Source organism: Pecten maximus, chromosome 5 (assembly GCF_902652985.1).
Source record: "Pecten maximus chromosome 5, xPecMax1.1, whole genome shotgun sequence".
In the NCBI taxonomy this organism is placed as follows: domain Eukaryota; kingdom Metazoa; phylum Mollusca; class Bivalvia; order Pectinida; family Pectinidae; genus Pecten; species Pecten maximus.
Genome location: NC_047019.1, coordinates 13,945,049 through 13,968,604, shown reverse-complemented (window position 1 = coordinate 13,968,604; position 23,556 = coordinate 13,945,049). Strand labels below are relative to the sequence as shown.

The 23,556-nt window shown below is 35.3% G+C and overlaps 1 protein-coding gene across 6 annotated transcripts; it reads right to left on the bottom strand.

The window, feature by feature from the left end:
- Positions 1 to 961: 961 nt before the first annotated feature.
- On the bottom strand, positions 962 to 23,555 carry LOC117327236 (alpha-taxilin-like). 6 transcript variants are annotated; one of them, XM_033884132.1, is made up of 14 exons: positions 23,446 to 23,550; positions 14,647 to 15,145; positions 13,535 to 13,573; positions 11,262 to 11,657; positions 9,857 to 9,996; positions 7,804 to 7,914; positions 7,281 to 7,346; positions 5,941 to 6,069; positions 4,505 to 4,624; positions 4,067 to 4,120; positions 3,546 to 3,638; positions 2,405 to 2,500; positions 2,098 to 2,218; positions 962 to 1,575 (listed from the first exon to the last, which is right to left on the bottom strand). In XM_033884132.1, the coding sequence occupies exons 4-14, from the start codon at positions 11,602 to 11,604 to the stop codon at positions 1,241 to 1,243; spliced, it is 1,608 nt and encodes a 535-aa protein (XP_033740023.1). In that variant the 5' UTR covers positions 11,605 to 11,657; positions 13,535 to 13,573; positions 14,647 to 15,145; positions 23,446 to 23,550; the 3' UTR covers positions 962 to 1,240. The 6 variants fall into 6 exon arrangements, with proteins under 6 accessions (XP_033740023.1, XP_033740022.1, XP_033740024.1 ...); XM_033884131.1 differs by lacking the exon at positions 13,535 to 13,573 and having other exon boundaries at positions 23,446 to 23,555; XM_033884133.1 differs by lacking the exon at positions 13,535 to 13,573 and having other exon boundaries at positions 11,262 to 11,522; positions 23,446 to 23,555.
- Position 23,556: the final 1 nt, after the last annotated feature.

Sequence of the window (23,556 nt, the reverse complement as noted above, 5' to 3'; positions counted from 1 at the left end):
AAGGACTTCTTGATAATTTTTATCTTGATAGCTTATCTGTATTGTAGGAGTATAGACTACTGCAGACTGTCCTTTAATCTCATCAAGTGTCAAAACAAATTCCTAAGGTCGTAAACAGTGTTGAATTTCACAATAGTCTTTATGTGGAAATTTTCAAGGCGACAGGTTGGCATTGGAACTTATTCAACACAGTGCTCAATAACAGGCAGAAAAAAAGTATATTTACGTATGTTCTTAAAATAAATTCTAGTGTAAATGTGAAGGTTATACCTGTTATTTTAAAATCGTGTATAGATAATACATATATACTGAGAATTATACAGCAGATTTTAACAGGTTTTCTGAACTCTTTTAAAACATTTCCTTTTCTTTAGGAAACAAGCGTCAAATTACTTTTGAGCAGGTAATATAACTGCATAACCTAAACTTGTGTGTTGCTTCTTGTAAAGCTCTCGGTCAGGAAATTTAGATATCGAAAGTCAATGCCTTAAGTTCAATTTCTCTTTATTAGGTCAAGAAGCATACATATATATTGATGCTGGTAGAATCAAATACTCTTTATTGCTGAAAGGGTCTTAAGGTGCTTTGTCAAAGTTGTAAATTTCATGGCCCCTAGGTTTCACAGTTCCCCCTAAACTAAAGGGGCTAAACTTTACAATGGTTTATAGGAAAGTCACATTTTTTAGCATGAATTGTTTCATTTCAGTTGAAAATGATTTAAAATTGGTTAGAATTATTGGGAGGGTCTAAACTTTACTATTATTTATATAGGAACTGTTTAGAATTACATTATAAATATATAGGAGAGAGTAACGTGCTTACGACCCATTAAGGCCCATGGGCCTCTTGTTTACATACATCAGATATGTTCAAATTTTAGAGGAATTTTTTGTTTGTCTTTTCACACTTTATCCAATGGTATAACGACAGGATTAATTTAATGAAGAAAAGCTCAAGAGAATATTTGGACAAAAACCATTTTATTTGTTCAAGCATAAAATGATCTAAACAAACAAATCCCACAAATGCTGACATCAGAACTGTGTAACATTTTGTTTCTGAGAAACATTTTATTTTTGATCACATTTTTTAGTGTATTATATTTTTTCTTCATAAAAATTGAAACGAAAAGGCTCTTAATTGAAAATTGCAAAGTCATTTTTACATTGCTAACAGCTGTTGTGACAATGGAAGAAAAGCTTTAAATATAAATAAGTTTTTTTGTTGTCGTAAATCTGGGCTATGTTGCCGTTGGCTGCTGGTCTTCCGAACTCTCCTGTTTTTCTTGCTCCTCATTGGTTGATTCTGACTCGACTGGTTGTTTTGATTGGCTAAGATCAGTCTGTTCCTCAGATGATGATTCTGTATCGCCCGATTGACTGGCTGACGAGGATTCTTCCTGGTCACAGTCCGGTGAGTGGTTTGTCGGTGAGTCTGGACTGTCCTTCTCCCCTTCCCTGCTGTCCTTGGGTGGGGACTCTGTTGCCTGTTTTAGGGCGGCGGAATGGAGTTGTGTTTGAATCTGTTTCTCGACCCCCTGACTCGCTGCCAAAGTTTCTTCAAATTTGGAAGGATCTGTAATTAAAACAGTAAATATTATTGAAATATTTATATCTACAACATTTTAATATACAAAACATTTATATCTACAACATTTTAATATACAATATGTAAATCCAGTCTCATGCCTAACATGGGTTTCTGTTTCCACCGATACATATATACTATGTACATGTATTGTATGATCCAATGGACATCTATGTTGTCTTTTTTAACTTTTTAACTTTTGAGACTTCCTTACAATTTTCTTAATAGCCGACACTACCTGTAGTGATACCTTGAGATGCGAAATATAATAATTATTTTCATAGTTTCCAATGTTGAGGGCTATTCTGTCAAAATAACCTATTGCTCAACAAATTTTTGTTTGCAACAAATATATATTTGAAATGCAATGAAACAACCTTTGATGAAATGTCAATTTTTAGACAAACACTTTTTTCCTGAAACAGTTTCACTAATAATTTTTCATTGTTTTTCATCTTGGCCGGCATATGTCAGGTGAAAAAAAAATTGTTTGAAGGCTGAATGGCTTACCAAGTGAAGAGGCTTCTAAAACTTTCCTTCCCAAACGTTCAGCTTGCATGGCACGACACAGTGATTCAAGTTTCTTTATCTTGCCCATAAGGAGAGGTTTTTCTCTGTCATATAGTGTTTTCTGTAAACAATTCAAAATTAAATCAACACACCTTCGCATAAATAAGAAAAAAAAGAAAAATATCATTAAATCCAGACAAATCTGTAATCTTAGAATTTTTTATTGGGAACTTTTTATTGAATATTTTGAAATGTAGGAATTGACTTGCAGTTTTCATGAAATTGAATAGCAGGCCAGAATAATTACCTCCTCTGCCATTTCTATTAATGCCTTGTTTGAGTTTTCCCACTTCTGTTTCCACTGTGCACCATCTTTCTCCAGTTTTTTTATTCTCTTTGTCATCTGAGGAAAGTAAAGATAAAAAAAACTTTAGAATGAAACTTCATGATTAAAGGGAAGTAACTCCCACATTATCTACAGCTAATTTTTTTAATGAATACTTTAAGAGTAGCCTCCCCTGTCAAAGCAATGTTATAATCAATTTGGTAAATATGAATGAACTCAAATAACCATAGCTACAAACTAACCAATCTATTCTGTGCAAAACAAGAAACCAATAAAAACAGATCCGTGATGTTGGCAACCACCATTGAATGACCTGTTTTGGTTCTATGAAAGATTGATTTTTTTCTCCACTTTCCCTGAATTCTTCTTCATGGTCATTTCATAATGGTAACCTACATATTAAATCTTAAAAAGATCTAAAGAAATTTCTGAGAAATATTGTTAACAAATTTCAACTGTTGGCTATTTCACTCAATCAGACTACATACTGAGTGGGCACAACTAAGGACCAAGGGGGACATCAATACATAGTCTGAGAATTATTTTCACAGTACTTCTCAAAAATTAGCGATAACAAACTTCAATTGTCAAAATCCATGATGACCACCTGTCAATCATCTTGTTTTTTTCTGATTTGACTCAAAATTGAAGGGGCATAACTAAGGACCGAGGGAAACCTGAAACATCAAGTTTCAAAAATATCCAAGCACTTCTCAAGAAATGGCCAAAACAAACTTCAATTGTCAAAATCCATGATGAATGCCTGTCAACCAGTTTGTTTTTCCGAGAAGACTCAAAAATGAATGGGTACAACCAAGGGGAACCTACATGTAAAATTTGACAGAGATATAGTATATCCAGTACTTCTCAACAGCAATAACAAATTTTCATTGTCAAAATCCAAGATGGCCAACACATATAATTCGAGAAAGGTCCATACAGTACATCTAAAGAAATAACGATAATGAGAATTTTTTAAGGGTGGACAGCTGGCAGATGGACAGAAAACAGACCACGGACACAGGCCTATTTCAACACCCTACCATCTGATGATGGTGGGCTAAAAATTAAGTAATAATAAAGTATGAACAGCATTCCTTACTTTGTCCATTTCAGTTTTGAACTTCTGGAACATTTCGTTACTTTTGTTGATGGTGGTTTGGAACTCTTCATAACGCTCCTTGTACATGGCAAGCTAGAGAGAAAAGAAAGAAAGCTTTATTTTATTGGTGAAGAGAGAATATGTGAAACTCTGAACACATCAAACTTGAAATAGACCAGGTGTACAACTAGGTTGCTGTGACATACTTTTTCAGTTGGTTTTTTTTTTTTGACAATATTTATAACCAAAAAATTTGCTGAAACTGCAAAAACTGTAATTTTCAGTCCAATATGGATTATTTATATAATTTCCTCATCTTACAGCTCTCAACTTACAATTCCTCCCCCACAAACATAGTTTGAATAGCATACCAAATGATCTAATAATACCTTCCTGCAATAGGCCTACATGATGTTTACCACTGAGGCCTGAGGGACCACAGAATGACCCAAATTGGCACCCCACCCCTCCTTTGTTATTCACCAAGATAGTTGTCAGAATATACATCAACTTTGACTTACTTGTGCTTCCAATAAAGTGGCTTTCTTCTGTCCCTCTGTGGCCTGTATCACCAACTGAAAAAAATAGATCACTGATTTAGTATATTCTAGAATTATTTCTAGTTCATGTGTCACAATTTCCCTGCCCCTCAGCCCGTTCAGTGTCAGTATTGAAATCCCATCACCTAGGGATGGTTCCAGTAAAATTTAGCTAAATTTCTATCATTGGTTAAGAAAAAAATGCTTGAAGTAATTGTTGAAGTTTGGTTGATAGACGGACCAAAATGACAGATGGATGATGGACACCATGGTATGGCATAAGCTTATCTTGGTCCTTTGGACCAGTTGAGCTAAAAATCATAAAATGCTATTAAGATTGAACATACATTTACATGTATTTATTACAGTCTACAAGAAGACACAGGATAGAATGTAGAACTAAACTAACTAGTTACACACCATTTCTTTCTCTTTCTTGTTCCTCTCTTGTTCCTCTTTGAGAATAGCATTTGACTGGGCAAGCTTGGCGTCTGCTAATTTCTGTTCCAGCTCCCGGTGCTGCATCACCTTTTCCACTTGCTACAGTAGATGAGACATCATTACAACATATTGAAACATTCTGATTCTGATACACACATACAGTGGAACTTTGTTAACTCGAAGTCGACGGGACCACGAAAAAACTGGTGAAAAGTTTGGTCAATATTTGTCAACATTATATAATCATTATAACTTCGCTCTGTCGCTCATCAGTTTAGTGTGAAGACTGGTCAATACATGTAAATATATATGCAATGTTTCGTTATGTCACTTGTAATTTGGTGTAGTTTTGCCGATATACAGTCACGATAAAGTTTCTTTCACTTAGTCACTTCAATAACGATCTGATGTGCAAGTCATGTTTGCAAAAGGTAAACGATAAAACGGAATTCGACAAAATAAGTTATTAATGTCAAAACAAATAACCGTTTAAGTTTAACACAGATTGCATACAAAACGTAACAGAACCATTACCTTTTATTGGACATATATAAAATACTGTTTGATCGGCCTACTTACTTTTTATTGATAACCACGCCATTTCCATACATGTATTAGCACCAGAAGTTCGGCTGCGCATGTGCGTATAAAATGTTACTGTAACTGAGTTGGCGTTTTATCCGATTTAATAGACAGCACTGACCGTTACAGTTGTACTCTGAACACCTCGGCAGTAATTACGCTATTGTTTCAGCAGTTTAAAGATTTAATAGGCGCCGGTGACTGTGTCATTTCTACACCTGTAAAAACATCAGCCGGGTAGATCTACCGGTGTGTCAGAGATTAGTTCCGCTTGAGCGAACGGGTAGATGAGTTGTTGACTATCGTGTGTACTGATATCGGCGACCGCCTTGGGAAATTACCTGATGTAAGTAAAGCAGTACTTTTTATCACCAAGACTTGTTGTTATAAGATTCAACCGACAAATTCTTTTATGAATTTATGAAACACTTATAATAGCATGTAGATTAGTAGTGCCGATATGTTCAGTATTACAAACGGAATTTAGCTCTTAAAAAAGCGTTGCCACCGATCGACGAAAATTATACTTCGAGTTATTCGAACATTTCAAGTAGGATTTTTATTGTTGGGACCAAATTTTTACTTCGTATTATCCGAGTTTTTCGAGTTATCCGAATTCGAATTTTCCGAGTTTTTTTTACTAAGATAAAGAGAGAATTCGGCCGGGACCAGCGAGGTACTTCGAGTTAAGCGGGGTATTCGAGTTATCCAAGTTCGAGTTAACGAAGTTCCACTGTATATGGTTTCTTTATTCACTTAAAAATTTCACACTACTTGTTTAATCATAAGATCAATTTGTCATTTGCTCAGTCTGTGATAAACAAAGTATATACCTTTTCTCGTAACTCATATTGTTCAATGAACTTTTTAAGTTTGCCAGCCAGTTCTTGGTTCTCCTCACGTAGCTTTTGGTTCCGTTCATGGTGGTCGGTCATCTGTTGCTGAATCTCTGTGATGGTGGTCTGTAGTAAAACATTCCTACATTATTCTGTCAGTCAAACAATTTAAACATTCTTATATCATACCTGTAAGTCAATATTAATACACTGTATCGAAAAAATCAATAAATTCAAAATTTCATTCCTTTGATGGATTTATCATGTTGTGATCAGCCAGGGTCATTTTGAAGCTGTTAGCTACCTCACAGAAAGTGACTCTGTCCAAGGACACAACTACAACAGCACAGAAAGTGACTTTGTCCGTGGACAAAACTACAACAGCAAAGACAGTAACTCTGTCCATGAACACAACTGCAACAGCATAGAAAGTGACTCGGTCCATGGACATAACTACAACAGCACAGAAAATGACTCTGTCTGTGGACATAACTACAACAGCACAGAAAATGACTCTGTCTGTGGACACAACTACAACAGAGAAAGTGACTCGGTCCGTGGACACAACTACAACAGCATAGAAAATGACTCGGCCTGTGTACACAACTACAACAGAGAAAGTGACTCTGTCCGTGTACACAACTACAACAGCATAGAAAGTGACTCGGCCTGTGTACACAACTACAACAGCATAGAAAGTGGCTCTGTCTGTGTACACAACTACAACAGCATAGAAAGTGACTCGGTCCGTGGACACAACTACAACAGAGAAAGTGACTCGGTCCGTGGACACAACTACAACAGAGAAAGTGACTCGGTCCGTGGACACAACTACAACAGCATAGAAAGTGACTCGGTCCGTGGACACAACTACAACAGAGAAAGTGACTCTGTCTGTGGACATAACTACAACAGAGAAAGTGACTCTGTCTGTGGACACAAGTACAACAGTACAGAAAGTGACTCTGTCTGTGGACACAACTACAACAGTACAGAAAGTGACTCGGTCTGTGGACACAACTACAACAGAGAAAGTGACTCTGTCTGTGGACACAAGTACAACAGCATAGAAAGTGACTCTGTCCGTGGACACAACTACAAAAGCATAGGATGGTCTGCGTTCTTAGTTTCCATGACGAACACCAGCCTCCCTGGGTAGGAATCAGACCATCAACTCATCCAAGATAAGAACAGAGGTTTTCATATATACATGTACATATTTTTTGCTTCCAATCTCTTTATTCTTCATAATTTGCCTTAACACTGATAATTAATGAATGAATTAACTTAATTTAAAATTATGTGGTAAATATACGAAAAAACCTGAAGTATAGTACCTGGAACTTATTGGAGATTTCTTTCCTTTTTTCATCTTCTTCCCTCGCTCGTTGTAAACTTTCTTGCTGTAAGTAAAATATTAAATCTGAAATTTATGCATTGTCTTCTTGACATTGGTCAGCAAAATTATACAATAATGGATTTTATTTGTTGTAATGATACTTCACATTAATACAGGGCTATAGAAGTGATTCTGTTTATTTTTAATAGGCATCCGCATAGTGGGAATAAATCTACCACATATATTTGCTGTAAACAGCTGTATTTTAGAATCTTAGCATGCACGTCAATTTGACAGACCTTCTTCCAAGGTGAACATATTTGGAACATTGTTGATATCGTTTCACTTAAAGATGACTTTCTCGGTATACAAAGTCACTAAATTATATAAAATAGCTGCTTTTTGTAAATAAATTTTCCAATAAGGATTGATCACAGAAGATGTAATAAGAAATAACTATTCTATCATTGAGCCTTTATAGTTTTGAATTATAAGAGAAATTGAGACTATGTTCTACGTACCCGTATGACCTGGTTGTGTTTCTGAAGCTCGCGACACAAACTCTCTAGCTTACTCTTAGCCATCACAGCCTTGGTGTGTTCTGACTGTAGCTGGTCCTTCTCACGGCTCACCTAAACAGTTAATGATAATGTCATATAAGAAACTGGGCTTCCAGTTGACCCATGAATTTTAGCGAACATCTGAATAGTCACAATAAATGTAAACTACACGATAATCCCTTCAAATCCTAGATTTTAATTCTAGTTTGGAGAATCAAATCCTAGAGGCAATTTTGTGGTTTTCATGAAAAAAAGTTTGTGGTTGTTCTTCTCTTACCAAATTTTGTGGATGTCCAGCGCTCACCACACAAAGTTTGTGGATGTTCAGAACTAACCACACAAAGTTTGTGAATGTTCAGTACTCACCACACAATGTTTGTAGATGTTCTGTACTCACCACACAAAGTTTGTGTATGTTCAGTACTCACCACACAATGTTTGTAGATGTTCAGTACTCACCACACAATGTTTGTAGATGTCCAGTACTCACCACACAAAGTTTGTTGATGTTCAGTACTCACCACACAAAGTTTGCAGTTGTTGGGTACTCACCACACAAAGTTTGTGAATGTCCAGTACTCACCAAACAAAGTTTATTGATGTTCAGTACTCACCACACAAAATTTGTGGATGTTTGGTACTCACCACACAAAGTTTGTGGATGTTTGGTACTCACCACACACAGTTTGTAGATGTTCAGTACTCACCACACAAAGTTTGTGGATGTTCAGTACTCACAACACAAAGTTTGTGAATGTTCAGTACTCACCACACAAAGTTTACAGATGTCCAGTACTCACCACACAAAATTTGTGGATGTTGGGTACTCACCACACAAAGTTTGTGAATGTCCAGTACTCACCACATAAAAGTTTGTAGATGTTCAGTACTCACAACACAAAGTTTGTGGATGTTGGGTACTCACCACACAAAGTTTGTAGATGTTCAGTACTCACCACACAAAGTTTGTAGATGTCCAGTACTCACCACATAAAAGTTTGTAGATGTTCAGTACTCACAACACAAAATTTGTGGATGTTGGGTACTCACCACACAAAAGTTTGTGGATGTTGGGTACTCACCACACAAAGTTTGTGGATGTTCAGTTCTCACCACACAAAGTTTGTGGATGTCCAGTACTCAGAAGTAGTTTTACCCACCACAGACAGTTTGTGAGTATTTTACTCACCACAGACAGTTTGTGGGTATTTTTACTCACCACAGACAGTTTGTGAGTATTTTACCCACCACAGACAGTTTGTGGGTATTTTACCCACCACAGACAGTTGGTGGGTATTTTTATTCATGACAGACAGTTTGTGGGTATTTTTACTCACCACAGACAGTTTGTGGGTATTTTTACTCACCACAGACAGTTTGTGGGTATTTTACCCACCACAGACAGTTTGTGGGTATTTTTACTCACCAGACAGTTTGTGGGTATTTTTACTCACCACAGACAGTTTGTGGGTATTTTACTCACCACAGACAGTTTGCGAGTATTTTACCCACCACAGACAGTTTGCGGGTATTTTTACTCACCACAGATAGTTTGTGAGTATTTTACTCACCAGACATTTTGTGAGTATTTTTACTCACCAGACAGTTTTTGAGTATTTTTACTCACCACAGACAGTTTGCGGGTAGTTTACTCAGCACGGACAGTTTGTGGGTATTTTACCCACCACAGACAGTTTGTGGGTATTTTTACTCACCACAGACATTTTGCGGGTAGTTTTACTCACCACAGACAGTTTGTGAGTAGTTTTACTCACCACAGACAGTTTGCGGGTAGTTTTACTCACCACGGACAGTTTGTGGGTATTTTACCCACCACAGACAGTTTGTGGGTATGTTTACTCACCACAGACAGTTTGCGGGTATTTTTACTCACCACAGGCAGTTTGCGGGTAGTTTTACTCACCACAGACAGTTTGCGGGTAGTTTTACTCACCACAGACAGTTTGCGGGTATTTTTACCCACCACAGACAGTTTGCAGGTAGTTTTACTCACCACAGACAGTTTTCGGGTGTTCTGTTTATTGCTGGTCTGTAGGACTCTGTGTTCCTCATGCAGGTCAGCATACTTCTTACACAGGGCGGCTAGTTTCTCCTCGGTGGTGTGGAGGCTGCTCAACGCTCTCAGGATGTGGTCTGTATATCAAATGAAATGTAATTACAAAGACAAAGTTTAACAATACAAATCATTTACGTATTTATTAGACACAGGAGGCAATACAAAGGACTGAATTGTTCAGTGTCCTACACACTCATGACAAATAAAACAACAAAATATTCGCTTAATTTGTGAAATAGAATAATTTTAATAATCAAGAAAGCTGCAGAAACAAAAATGATCAACTTTATATTTCCTATCTACAAATAGTTTAATAGGAGTTAAATAAGTTCTCATAAGCACAAACATTCTGGCAGAAATGATGTACTCTTTAATTTCTGGATAAAATAAAATTTACGATGCCATAAAATTAGCAACTCACCCACAGGGGCTTGGCACGATTTTCCAAATGATAGTCTATATATATATATGTATATAGTATCAAGGGTAGTAACTACAAAGAGGGGGAAGACGAACGTATTTAAAAAAAAAATAATTTGTCGTATTCTGCGGGTCAAAAATCTTAGTGTCACATACATAGGATGTCGGTTGGTTATGTTATCCGTCATGTGCCGTAGCCAATTCCATATTACATCACCGAGCTTACCGTCTTCAAAAAGAACGGCCATCTTTCCCTAACCTTTCGTGACTTTGTTTACGATAATGTTAGAAGTTAGCCAGTGGTCGTACAGCCAAGAAGCGTTCAGAATGAAGGGAAAGATGGCCGTTCTTTTTGAAGATGGTAAGCTCGGTGATGTAATATGGAATTGGCTACGGCACATGACGGATAACATAACCAACCGACATCCTATATTGACATAGTTATGGTTACTGTATACCGCTGCAAGCGTCGATTTTTCGATTTCTGAATGGTTATTGAGGTACCCATTAGAGGCGAGGCGACTATTCAACCGGACAGGGAGATTCCGACCTAGCCATTTCAGCATCTATTTCCGAATTCGTCAGGTCATAACTTGGATAATACTTGGCCAATTTTGTCCATCGAACACTCATTGGAAAGATAAAACATTTCTCTTTAAGGTAATGTATGTGACACTAAGATTTTTGACCCGCAGAATACGACAAATTATTTTTTTTAAAAATACGTTCGTCTTCCCCCTCTTTGTAGTTACTACCCTTGATACTATATACATATATATATAGACTATCATTTGGAAAATCGTGCCAAGCCCCTGTGAACTCACCTATGATTTTCGCGAAAAAAAAAAAAAAAGGGAAAATGTTTAATTTCTAAAGTTTGGATTCAACTGCCAATCATATACAATATATAACATGTACATACCAATGGTTTTGTCTTCTTTCTTTTTGCTCTTTTTCTCTTCTTTTGTTTTGTCTTTTTTAGCCTTTGAATCGTCTGTCTTGGAATCCGCATCTTTAGGTTTTTCCTCAACAGGTTCCAGGTCAACACCATTCAAGCTTTCTGCGAGGGCTGCTGCCAGAGCATCAGATTCCAGGCTGGCATGCAGTGAGCCGTTCGTGTTCTGGAAATCCACCTCATCGGGACTTACCTCCCTTTGATCTTCAGTTGGGGCCTGTAATTGTTCTACAAGAGAGGATATGGAAGAGGGGTCAAAGTTGGAGGGGTCAAAGTTGAAAGCATCCTCAATGTCTTGACCTTCACCCATGAGAGATAGATCATCGCGGTCAGAAGGAAGTTGAACTCCCGAAGATTTATTTTCTGAAGAAAGAAAAATGAACTTGTCGTCACAGATCTTGATCGCTTGTTTAAGACTGTAAACCATTACTCATGCTGCATGCACAGAACGGAATTACAATGTACTTCATTATCTTTCAATTTAAGTAATCTACTGCTGGCAAAGATACAGTTACATTATGTATCATAATTACTGATACAAGGATAAAATTATCAGTTTTAATAATACAATGTACATTCATTTTGTTAATATCAACAAAAAGTACAACTATACTATTTAACAATCAAAATTCTAAAACTTGACAATTTTAGTTAATGTTTGAAATTGATTCAATGGTCTGTTCTTTTCACAACTTAGAGAAGTGGAAAATATATAGTAGAAACAATTGAATTTACATTAGATAATTAAGACATGTTTTAACTAATGCATGGTTTCCACCTACAACTGGGGTTATTTTTCAATTTCTATGCTTCAAAATGATAATTAGGGATTGATGACCTAAACATGCAGTCTGTGATGGAAGAAGTTGAAACAGTGTATAACATCACAGTACCAAAATGTATCCAAATTTCCAAAGACTACATTTGAAGTTTGCATTTTATTCTACAAAATACCCATCATCAGCAATGAGTATATATATGTTTACATTAAATCTACATGAATCAAATTACACAGAGGCGGAGAAAAATATCTTAATTTGCATAATTAACTAATTAACATGATCTGTGCATGCAGGCAGAGCTTTTGGTTATTATACTGTATATATATGAATCGAAGCTTTCAAGGCACTGGCCTAAAGCTCAAAGGCAGGTGAAAATATATCCCCAAGGCTGCGATAGATGCTGGCTAAAGCTTATAAGAAAGCTGGACATCCACAGATATGTCTGCTGTGCATATAGAGATAACTGGTTCAGGAATCAAGAACAGGATATAGGTCAAAGCCAGTCATTTTGGTCAATCCAGTAGTGATGTTTTTTCCAGACACATGTACCATACATATTCTAGCAGTGTATACAAACTTGAAAGTATCATGGACAATGTTACCTGTGTACATGATGGGAGGTTATCTCAATCGAAATCAAACAAAATTGTTTTAGAGACAAAACCAAGAATGTGATGTTGAAGAATGCCTGCCTAAAGCTGAAAATTGCAAAACCAGAAGAACTGTTGTTATTTCCAATCTCTTTGATTCCATTCAAATGAATTACCTCCCTTGAAGACTACATGCTATACTAGAATACCCACTACTGTATGACACTACTGGATATGACATCATTTTGAGCCAAACTTCATGTAAAGGTGCACGTGTGAGGAGGTATATATACATACCAGAGTAGAGATATACTGTCCGAATATAACTGGTTACCAGATATTTTTGCCAGTGCAAATTTTTGCAATTTGCTTCCAAAACTATGTAATTGAATTTTTTGTTATTTTGATTTTAGATACGAGTAGTCAAATAATTCTGTTTAGCTTTAAGTACATTTGTTCAAAATGAAGAAGTCAATTTTGGATTGGTAATAAACCCATTGATTAAAGAGTACTGTATATTATACATATATACACAGGTGTTAACATTGATTTATTCAATATCAACCTGTTGTTATAATAATAAAGTTGCATTTGTTCATAATCGCTACAAAATTCTTCCAACACAAAGATGTCCTCACATAAACATTGTTAGCTTTCATTTACAGCCAGAGATCCCAGGCCTATCAACGTCACATGAATTTCCCATAACCACCTAGTGGGGGTCCGCACAGAAATGGAATAGTGATATCTTAGAATGAACACTTTATAGTCAAGAAGGCAATGATTAGCTAGGCATTGGCAAAAACTTCAGAAATTACTGTTTTTTGACAGTTATCAGTTAAGTCATAAAGATACACAAAATAACTACCTGTTATATATGTAAATGGGCTTGAAGGTTAATTTCAGCCTGCAATAATATACAACATACTAAATATATTTGACAAAAGCAAATTTATAAGCATTAATAGTACAGTGAAACCTAAATTTTCGGACACTACCGGACAGAGTCAATGTGTCAGATATAACAATGTGTTGGAAAAGTTGTGTTGGTAATGACAGTAGAGCATGTCACCTTCCTTAGCTATTGTCAATGTTACATATGCATGATGTCGCTTAAGTCAGTGGTTGTTAAATTAAAGTCAGGTTTCACTGTAAATTGTAATTATATGTTCATCATTCTGCATGAAGAATTATTGATGATAAAATTGTCTTCCATTTAAACAAAGCCTTATACTAAATGCAAAACAATCAATTATAATGTTTGTGATCAATAATATATACAACTTTGATGTACATCTTGAGCTTGTGCAGTATAAATATATCATGGAGGACAATATCACATGTTATGGTGAGTGGTGATCAATTTCAAGCATATTTATCATATATACGAAAATGATGAGCCACTATTATATGAACTGTAGTCTATACAGGAACTTATGAAGACAGGATTAATATCTATCATATGCATATTTATGAACTAGAGGCCTAGAGGGCCTGTATATTGTTCACCTGGTAATTTTTAACAATTAACATGATTGTGTACAATATTAATAAAGCCCTGTCCCTCTGCCCCTGGGTAACAAGCTCACCCAGTTTATACAACATTCATAAGTCTCTTCATACACAAATGCTCCAGAATAAATTTTATCAGAATCCAATCTGTCATTCAGGATAAGTAGATATATAGCTATATATAATAAATGTTGACAGATAAGGATGATGGAAGCTGTAGCTGTACCATATCAAATTCAAGGCTTCAAATTCATATATTTTATCTTTAATGTAAAATCCCATAGTAATGTGTCAATTGTCAGAATTGTAACATCAAAATGGGTAATAAGATGTCATTACTGAAGGTAACACACAAGAAACAATGACATGGCCTGGGTCTATGTATGCATTCATAAGCTCATGATAAATGGTGATATAAAAGCTTCAGCTGGTTAATGCTCCGTGCCATCAAGCATCGCTCTGACTTACCAACTGCTTCCATTTTGGAGGGCAGACTGGGTTGTTCTGACGACTCTTGAACTTTTGCTTCAGTTGAGGTAAGTGTTTCCTCTACAGCCTCCTCTTGAGAGACAGTTTCCGTATGTTCCTCCTCGGAGGCGACAGAATATTGGACTTCTGGTTCAGTTACTGTTGGGACAGCTTCCCTGTGACTTTCACATACAGTGGGTAAGGTCTCAAGGCAGTCTAAAGTGGACACTGTTTGTATAACTTCTTGTGTGTCTTCCTCAACTTGTTCTGGGACCTGAAGCAATTCACCAAACTCTGTCAATTCTTCACTGGAAATTTCCGAAATCGTATCAACGTTGTGGTGTACTGGTTCTTTGTGAACAAAACACTTCGGTGAGTCGACTGAACTTCCTTCTGCCTTTGAATTTGATCCGGTTGGCTGATTTGTCTGAACTTGTTCGGAGCTGGTTGCTGTCGGAGTGGCACCTTCAACAGCTGCTTCTTCACCTGGTTCACTAGTCTGAAAATACAAAAACTTTGCTATTTATATATATATAAGTACTTCTCATACTGATAGAAAAGATTATAGTAATGTGCAGCTCTAAAATATTTTTTGGTAAAATAACCTTCAGAGCTTTTTGTCACTGGCTTGGGATTGGGCCTTTTTGTCTCATTTTGGGAAGAAAAAATTGGTGAATGGGGTAAAGATTTTTTCAGGAGTAAACTGCAAATTTTGGTAATTTGGCCTCCAAATGAAATAACTCCAATTGGGAATGGGGCCCATTAATGGCCCCCAAAAGCCCTGATGACTGACATGCTTAAAAAAAGGATTTTTTGGTCAATACTTGTTTAGTTTTGATAATTGGAAAACAAACGTTTTGTGAACTTATTTATTATAAATAACAGCTGGCTAGGGAACTGATCCTCGATCAAACCCTTCAAAACTTCTACCAATCATTATGATACATATATACCTTGCTGTGGTAATACATTGTACTAGGGCATCGCGAAAATTGTATTTTTTCTTTGTACTCATTCATGGTAAAAAACTACTGGTACTGGTATAAATTTCATTGGATTTAAATCCAAGTTAAATACTTACCAAAGTTAGGTCAATTTTAAATAGATAATAAAAATAATCAGAACTATTGTTTGTACTAGGATTTCCCCCCAATAGCATTGGTATGATATCACAACATCTCTGTATCTTGGTTAATAAGCTTTGCTTTATACACAATGGCAAACTGTCAAGACAATAAAGATGTCTCGGTTATCAATGTCTCTTAGAAAGCAATAACTTTGATTCACCAGCTATCAATTTCAAATTTCAATGTCAAAAAGAAATGATCAGAAGGCTATACGTTGATATAAAACACAAGGTATTCCTTGGCAAACTGTTTATGTGAGTTTACCACCTACGAACATCCTTGGCAAAACACCAAAATGTAGGCCCCAGTTTTATCATCAGCTTCAGTATCATTAATCAGCCGATTGAAATGAACAACATGTCTGTCAGATTCCAGGGAGAAATAAACTTGCTTCCCACTTCAAACCACATGATTCTCACCGAATTATTCTAGTTATGTCAAAACCTTCAATGTACCCAAAACTCACAAAAGTCTTTAATTAATCGAGATAAATGAAACAAAAATCGAGATAACAGGAGTTTTTACAGCTTTGCATATAAATCAATTTAACTTGAAATGTACATACTTGTCAAATGCTTACCAAAAATGTATTATAAAGTGCTACACAGTACAAAAACAGTTAATGAGTTATGTTCCTCATGTATATAGTACATGTATGTATAAATCCATGTAACGAATATTTTAATACTGTACTTTCTTCAAATTCAATATAAACTATAATTTTTACATCATAACCCTCAAAGTATAATAACATGTATGTATCCATGTAACAATTGTTTAAATACTGTACTTTCTTCAAATTCAATATCAAAGATAATTTTTACATTATGCCCCTCAAAGTATAATTGTATGTACTTAAATAGAAGTTACATATTTATATATTATGCACAGGTGGCTCCTGAGCAGTTTACTCTTTCAGAAATACATTATTTATACTAATAAAAGGCTTCATTATAATGAGTTCACAAGTCTCAGACCATCATCTCCTTGACAAAAACACCATCTTGATCATATTTACAATTGCATCAGCTTTATGAACTAGTACCTTTGTACCTGGTATATTTGTGTTTTCATATTTTCATCTTTAATTTGAATTTCTTCTGGAGTTCTGAAATTTTGTCCATTAATATGGAAGAAATCTTTGACACAATAGACTAATTTAGAAATCTGAAAACCATTATTTACAATATAGTTCTTATACACATATCATGAGTATAAATTTGATGATATACTTTGTTTCAGTACATATATTGCTACATACAGTCACCACCTAATAATACACAATGTAATTCCATATCATAGAGATAAGAAAGTCCTGGGACTAATTATACATGTGGTTAGCCACTGGAAGTGGCAGAAAGTGAGAAGCAAAAAACTGACACATAAGGGCCAACCAACTTGTACCCCATATATCCTCACTCAGGATGTGTGCATCTCTGCAGACACACATCAAATGCTACGGTGGACAAACCTTGAAACTTGCCAGGTCCTGTTGTTTCACCTGGTCCTTCCTGCAGCCTCTGACGCAATCATTGAAACATTGTAAAATTGTCCTTAATCGAGAATTTAGGGCCATCGATGCTATGTCACACAGGCATCACTTCAATGATCCCTCCCCCATATCCCTCTAAACATACTACATCCAAGAGCATACACCGATTGTACGACGGGGGCTCATGCAGGATTTGCATGACAAGTGCTCAGAATAAACATATGCTTCTTTCTTGAGAAATCTTAAGTCCTTTTTCATTAATCTTTCAATTAAATATCAATGGTTAACCAATTTTATAATTAGGTATGCACATGGGTAAATCATATGTTTAAGATATAAAGATATGTTTGTAGTTTGAAGAAGACGGCTGGGAATATATGAGGCCCTAGAGGGGTATGCATGCTAACATTTTTGCAGGAGATTGAGGACCTAGTGTATTGTTATCTGCACTTTCATCACTGTCAGTGGGGTGCTGACAGAACCAGCCTCTGTAGCTATTCACATATTTTATATATATACTGGGCTATCCAGAACTATAACTAGAAACCCCAGCGGGGAGCTGACAAACAGCACCTACAACATATACCATACACCAACCAATATCATACATCACCAGTCAAACAGCAACACATATTGTAGACTTGTATAAAATTATTAATAACTTAACTATAAGATAAATTTATATTCATTACTTTCATAGACAGTGGTACCCGGTTATATATATAGATTTGGGTAAATTGTTTACATGGCCACTAATTTGGTTAAAGAAATACATTAAAAAAAATACTACTGTCTTATATAAATTAAAGTACTTGTTTGTATAATTATGGAAAAATCCTTTCAGAATTTAGAATTTAAGAATACTTTTTTGTTTGTTTTTAATTACAATTTTGTTTACAACATATGTAATGAGTTTTTTTTATTTAATCATAAGTTGAAAAGATGTAGAAAAAAATTAACAAAAAAAATTTAAACTTTTGAAGTGGTTTAAACTTCAAAAACTAGCCACTGTACATGTGTGTAACTCAATTCATGACCAATTAACAGCAAGGAAGAATTTCATGGCTCCTTTACAGTGTTGAAGGAGACCAGATGCTCATTGTAAGGTTTACCTTACTGATGATGTAATTACACACAGGGTTGGGTAACACCAGTAGACCCCTGGGTATACACATGTACAGGCCCTAACATGATCTATAATGAATGGCTGCTCAATAGACTGTTTACAAATCCTCTCTTCCCTCATGTATATTATACTATTCCCAAGAGTTCTCGAATGATGGCTGATGCCAGGTGTACAATTCTGTACAATGCCAATGTATAGACCATTTTTGTAATATGTGTACAAGCGTGCATATGGGAATGCAAGGCAATGTATGTAGTGGTCACGACATGGGAACCACAAAGATTTCTCCGGGATCATCAAAAATATAAATTAATTCAAGAATTCATTCATTATCAAAATTCAGACCAACAGTTCAAGTGTAGTTGATCTATAAAAGTATTATTCCATTGCAAAATATCTATATTTTTAAAGTAAACCAATCAACATTTCTGATGGAATAGAATGCTTATTATTGAAATAACTCACATTTTCTTTCCTAATCCAAATCCAAAAACCTATGGCGCCTCAATGTGGGATTGTTCCCTCTTTCTATATTGTTATTCATGTACAGGTTAGTTATAAAGATGCTGCATCTGTGATGATTAATATACACTAACGTCATTTCTTGAAGCTCGTCCAATAGGTAGTTTACTTTTTTAGCTACATGTACATGTAGTGTCTTGTACATCAATTTTGATTCACTTATGAAAACACCTTATATCTATAATTGTAAGGCAAAGAATAACATTTTCTTGATATACACATGAACATATCAGAACCATTAGAATATTTCAGGAAAAATTGAAGGCTAGGGAAGTTATAGTTGTATACAGACCTAACCCCTGAATTCCAAGCATTATGCAAATTTTTTTCTTTCTTTTAATAAAATAAATCTTTTTCATCATCTTTAAATCTTTATTTAAGCATTGAACTACTTTCATTTGGAAGTTATGGGCATTCATCAGCCCATAACTTCCAAATGAAAGCAGTTCAATGCTTATATTTACATTTGACAACGAATTTGAAAGACTATATCCAGGAATTTTACTGTGATAATGAATAAACAAATAATTATCGTCAAAGACGGAACAGCCTTTTCAACAGCAATCTTTCGTTATCGCCGACGTTACAATTATGACGTCACTATAATAATGACGTCATAATAAAGATTTGGAAGTTATGGACTCATACCTTCCAAGTACAGTGAGCTTGGTAAAGTTATATAGTGGGGCTGCAGTGTAAATGTAAATATATTTGAGTATTCTAAATTAAGTTCAGAAATATGACAAGACCTGAATTATGTTTTCTAAATTACTCAAAAATAATTCATGATGGCATTGAATTGACATCATATATACAAGACCGAAGTCTATTGTTAATTCCAGCTACCATGCATGTACAATGTAATTTCTTCCATACTCAAATAATCTCTTGTTATCTAGACATCCATTCTAATCCGCAGATGTGTAAACTCTGAACAAGCAAAAATATATTATCATCGTAACATAACCAGGTATAAATATGCAAAGCAGTACACCTACTTCTCCACAACTGTTCCAGATCACAGTGGCAGCATTTCCCATTTTTGTCCATGCCAGTCATTGCTTTCGACAGTACCTAGGCAACCGTGCCGAGTACCTTAGGACACGTGCATCACACCAGAAGTACTAGTCTCTTGCTATAGCAATGGGGTCCAGCTCTACCTATGTATTTACAAGACCCTGGCACACTTATGTGATGTTAATCAAACTACGCAGCATAAACACAGAAAAACAGGCACAAAGTCGGTGTAGATTAGTACCGAATCCACATTGTCTATCCGACAGTCATTCCCAGGGTTACGTCTTCTGTTTGTGTGGAATGTATGGAACTTCACTTTTCCTTGATGAGCATGAAAATGAAGTTGATATCCGTCTCTTGAAATTGTAAAATTCTTATGCACAGCAGTACACCTGTAGCTGTATGTAATTAATGATAGCTACAAATCTCACTATACAGATATTTTAGCATATCCTAAGTATAGGAAATTGTGTCTAGCTACATTTGGCATCATGGTTAACTTGATGATTTTTACCTACAGAACATTTGAAACTTCCTCAGAAAGTCAAGTAACTATATGTTACATTCCTTGTTGAATTACTGGTAAACTCAAAACGCTACCAAATTTTTAGAATTCTGTGAACTCTTCGAAGAAATATAACAGTGACATGGAGAGAGTTACAATGCCTTGATCTTGTACCTATGTAACAAATAAAACATGGAATTCCTTCGTTCATCTACACCAACAGTTCATCAATGTGGCAAAGGTTCATAGAGAACACACGTTTAGCCCAACCATCCCATGTGTGATATATTTACTTCCATGCCGAGGATGCATGGGTACTTAACAAAAGTCATGTTATTAAATAAAGAGATGTATATTGGGGAGGAGAAGCGACAGGAGGGATATAGTAACATCACAGATGGGGGCTAGGGAGATACAGGGCGAGTCAATCAGTATTGTATGCATGTGCTGTACTAATTACTGTATAAACAGATGACTTCATCGAAGACTGTTGTTTACAGTGAGGAGGAGTCTGTCTGGATTCCTTAATTCATTTACTACATAATACCAATAAGTATAGTTAGCTTATTCACCATAATATAAATATAACTTTCATTAATCAGGAGATCATTCCAATTAATGTTGATTTATGAATCCAAATAGTATAATTAATATCAGGTTTAATTGGGGGTTGTTTCGACTTATATTGTACATGTTATTTTTTGTTTTACCAACATTTTAAGGTTTGTATAGTCTACAGTCTTTGAGGGGGAAGTCTTATATTTCAGATTAGATATATCTGCTGCGTACATTGCTAGCCTAGAATAGGATTTAGGTTGTATATTAAGAAAACAATAAATCGTGATGATTCCCAGCAGGAATAGATAACTGGAGAAACCATCCCACATGAATGTCAGAAGACAAATGTTTTAACATTTTAAGTTTCAGGTTTGTTACATCTTACTGATGAGATGCTGGGTAACTACTTCCAGATGTGTATCATGTTATTGATCAAAATGGAAGACATGAATGCTCCATTCCTAAGCAAGGAACCTGGTGTTATGAAACTTAAATACCTAAATATGAGTTTCACCTGATCTGTTGAGGGGTTTTTATGCAAGGCATGACATTGATTTGGTATTGTGTCCCACTCAAAAGGGGTCAAATGTGACCTTTGACCCTGGCCTTTAACCTTTATCATGACCACCAAAGCATATGATCTGGTGTAGAACTCCATGTAATGAATGATACCATATGATTTAAATCTATACACAAAGTTTGCTGAGTGGTCTCGAAATAAATGATGTTGATTTGTAAAAATGGACCATGTACAGAATTGGTCAAATTGACAATTCACTATAAGGTAAATTTGACCAATGACCACCAGAATGTGGTCATGATGATTATCTTATTTTCCTTGTTACAATGTAAACTGATAATTTCTCACAAAGAAATCATATCAAAAGACAAATTAAAAGTATAATATCTATATATAGCCAATAATCTTTGAAGAAGAATGATTACTAAATGTTTACACAAGACAATTCACATGCAAGGAATTGGTAATTAAAAAACAGACTATATAATAATCATGATCACTTTCAGTTCAACTCACCCAGAACAAGTCTCAGTAGTTTTCATTTTGCAAATGTGATCTAGATAATGCATTACATAGAATGATCTGATATTGGAATCCTTCCATTACAGAAAGATTTAAGTGACAATATTTGAATAGTGAGTTACATTTATCAAAAAGCATTATGATACATCTAAATAATTTTTATCAATTGGAGAAAACCCCTAATTGGAAAGAAATATATATTGCCACCATAAAGTCTTTTAATTCCTCTATACAAATACAGTATATGTACATTAGTGCACAGTGATATCAAAGGATATAGTACATTCTGCTATATAATGAAAAAAAAAAACCATTTTGAAATATCTTCTTCTTCCAACAAAGATAATAATAGTCTTGTCTGTTTTATGTTAAAAATTACGTTTTTAAAAACTAAGAAATTATATGGTACAGCTATGTACTGACTTAAAAAGCAGGAATTTGTTAATTTTAGATTTTAAAAACATAGACTTGACACATTCTTATGACCCAAAATGCAAAAAAAATAATTCTGGGTCAAAGGAATGTGTCAGGCCCCAGTGATTTTAATAGAAAAGTTGCAACTTCAATAAGATTAGTGATTTCACTCCATATTCATTATTTTACTACACGCTTGATTACCTAAATTAATACTTCCTGAGCTCTGACAAACTATTTTGTATAAGTGTAAACAACAGTAGACTAATTCATTATACAAATGACTCAGTTCAGGCAGTTGCATGACAAAGTTACCTTACACATAGTAGAGTCCTGATGTTAAGGTATTAGATGGTATTACTGATTTTATACCACATCTGAAGTGATGTTCAGTAACACTACTTGGCATTTTATCAATATTCTGAAATAAATTTTTACTCCGAGCTGATCCGACTAGTTTAAATTTTCAGTGTAATTTATGTTCTTAGCTCTACAGTGAGCTGACTATGTATACTGTCAGGCTAATCTGGACATGAACAGTCAGTACATGTGTGTTATATGTTAGGACCTACACCCGAGCCTCCGGCATGCATGCCCGAGCACGACCACACGGTATCCTCGGATTTTATCGTAGATAATAACGTAGAAACGCCGAAGTTGTCATGCCAAACATGGAAAAATCTCAAATCATCCAACACTCGTCCATTTTGAATATTAAATGAAAGAATCGTTATACTTATTTCTAATCCAGTCATTTCGGTCAAGTAAACCTGTGTTGACTTTTTTCCAGTACACGATGGGAAAATGGATGCAAACGAAAGTAAAAAAAATAACGCTTTTCGAGGAAAGAAATTCGATAGAAATAATGTAATTCGTGTCCAAGTTATAACCGTAAAACTCATTTGGAGATGATATAATGAATCTTTGTAACTAGTAACGGTAACTATATACAAAACATGCAAATGATTTTTCTCGATAATTCAAAAAGAAACTTACATGCTCCGCAGATCTCACTTTGTTTGATGGTGGCAGCCATGTTATGACGTCACGAAATGGCAGACACTCGGAAAGCTTCGGAACTTTACACGGATAGAAACTGAGTTTTGA

What these genes read in the sequence shown, in the direction of transcription:
- LOC117327236 (XM_033884127.1), bottom strand. Translation starts at nt 17,349, where the DNA reads ATGGCCCTAAATTCTCGATTAAGGACAATTTTACAATGTTTCAATGAT. An exon ending in AACACAACCAGGTCATACGG is followed by an intron (nt 7,347 to 7,803) that starts GTACGTAGAACA and finishes TTTTACTTACAG; the next exon opens with CAAGAAAGTTTACAACGAGC. An exon ending in AATATGAGTTACGAGAAAAG is followed by an intron (nt 4,625 to 5,940) that starts GTATATACTTTG and finishes CATCTACTGTAG; the next exon opens with CAAGTGGAAAAGGTGATGCA.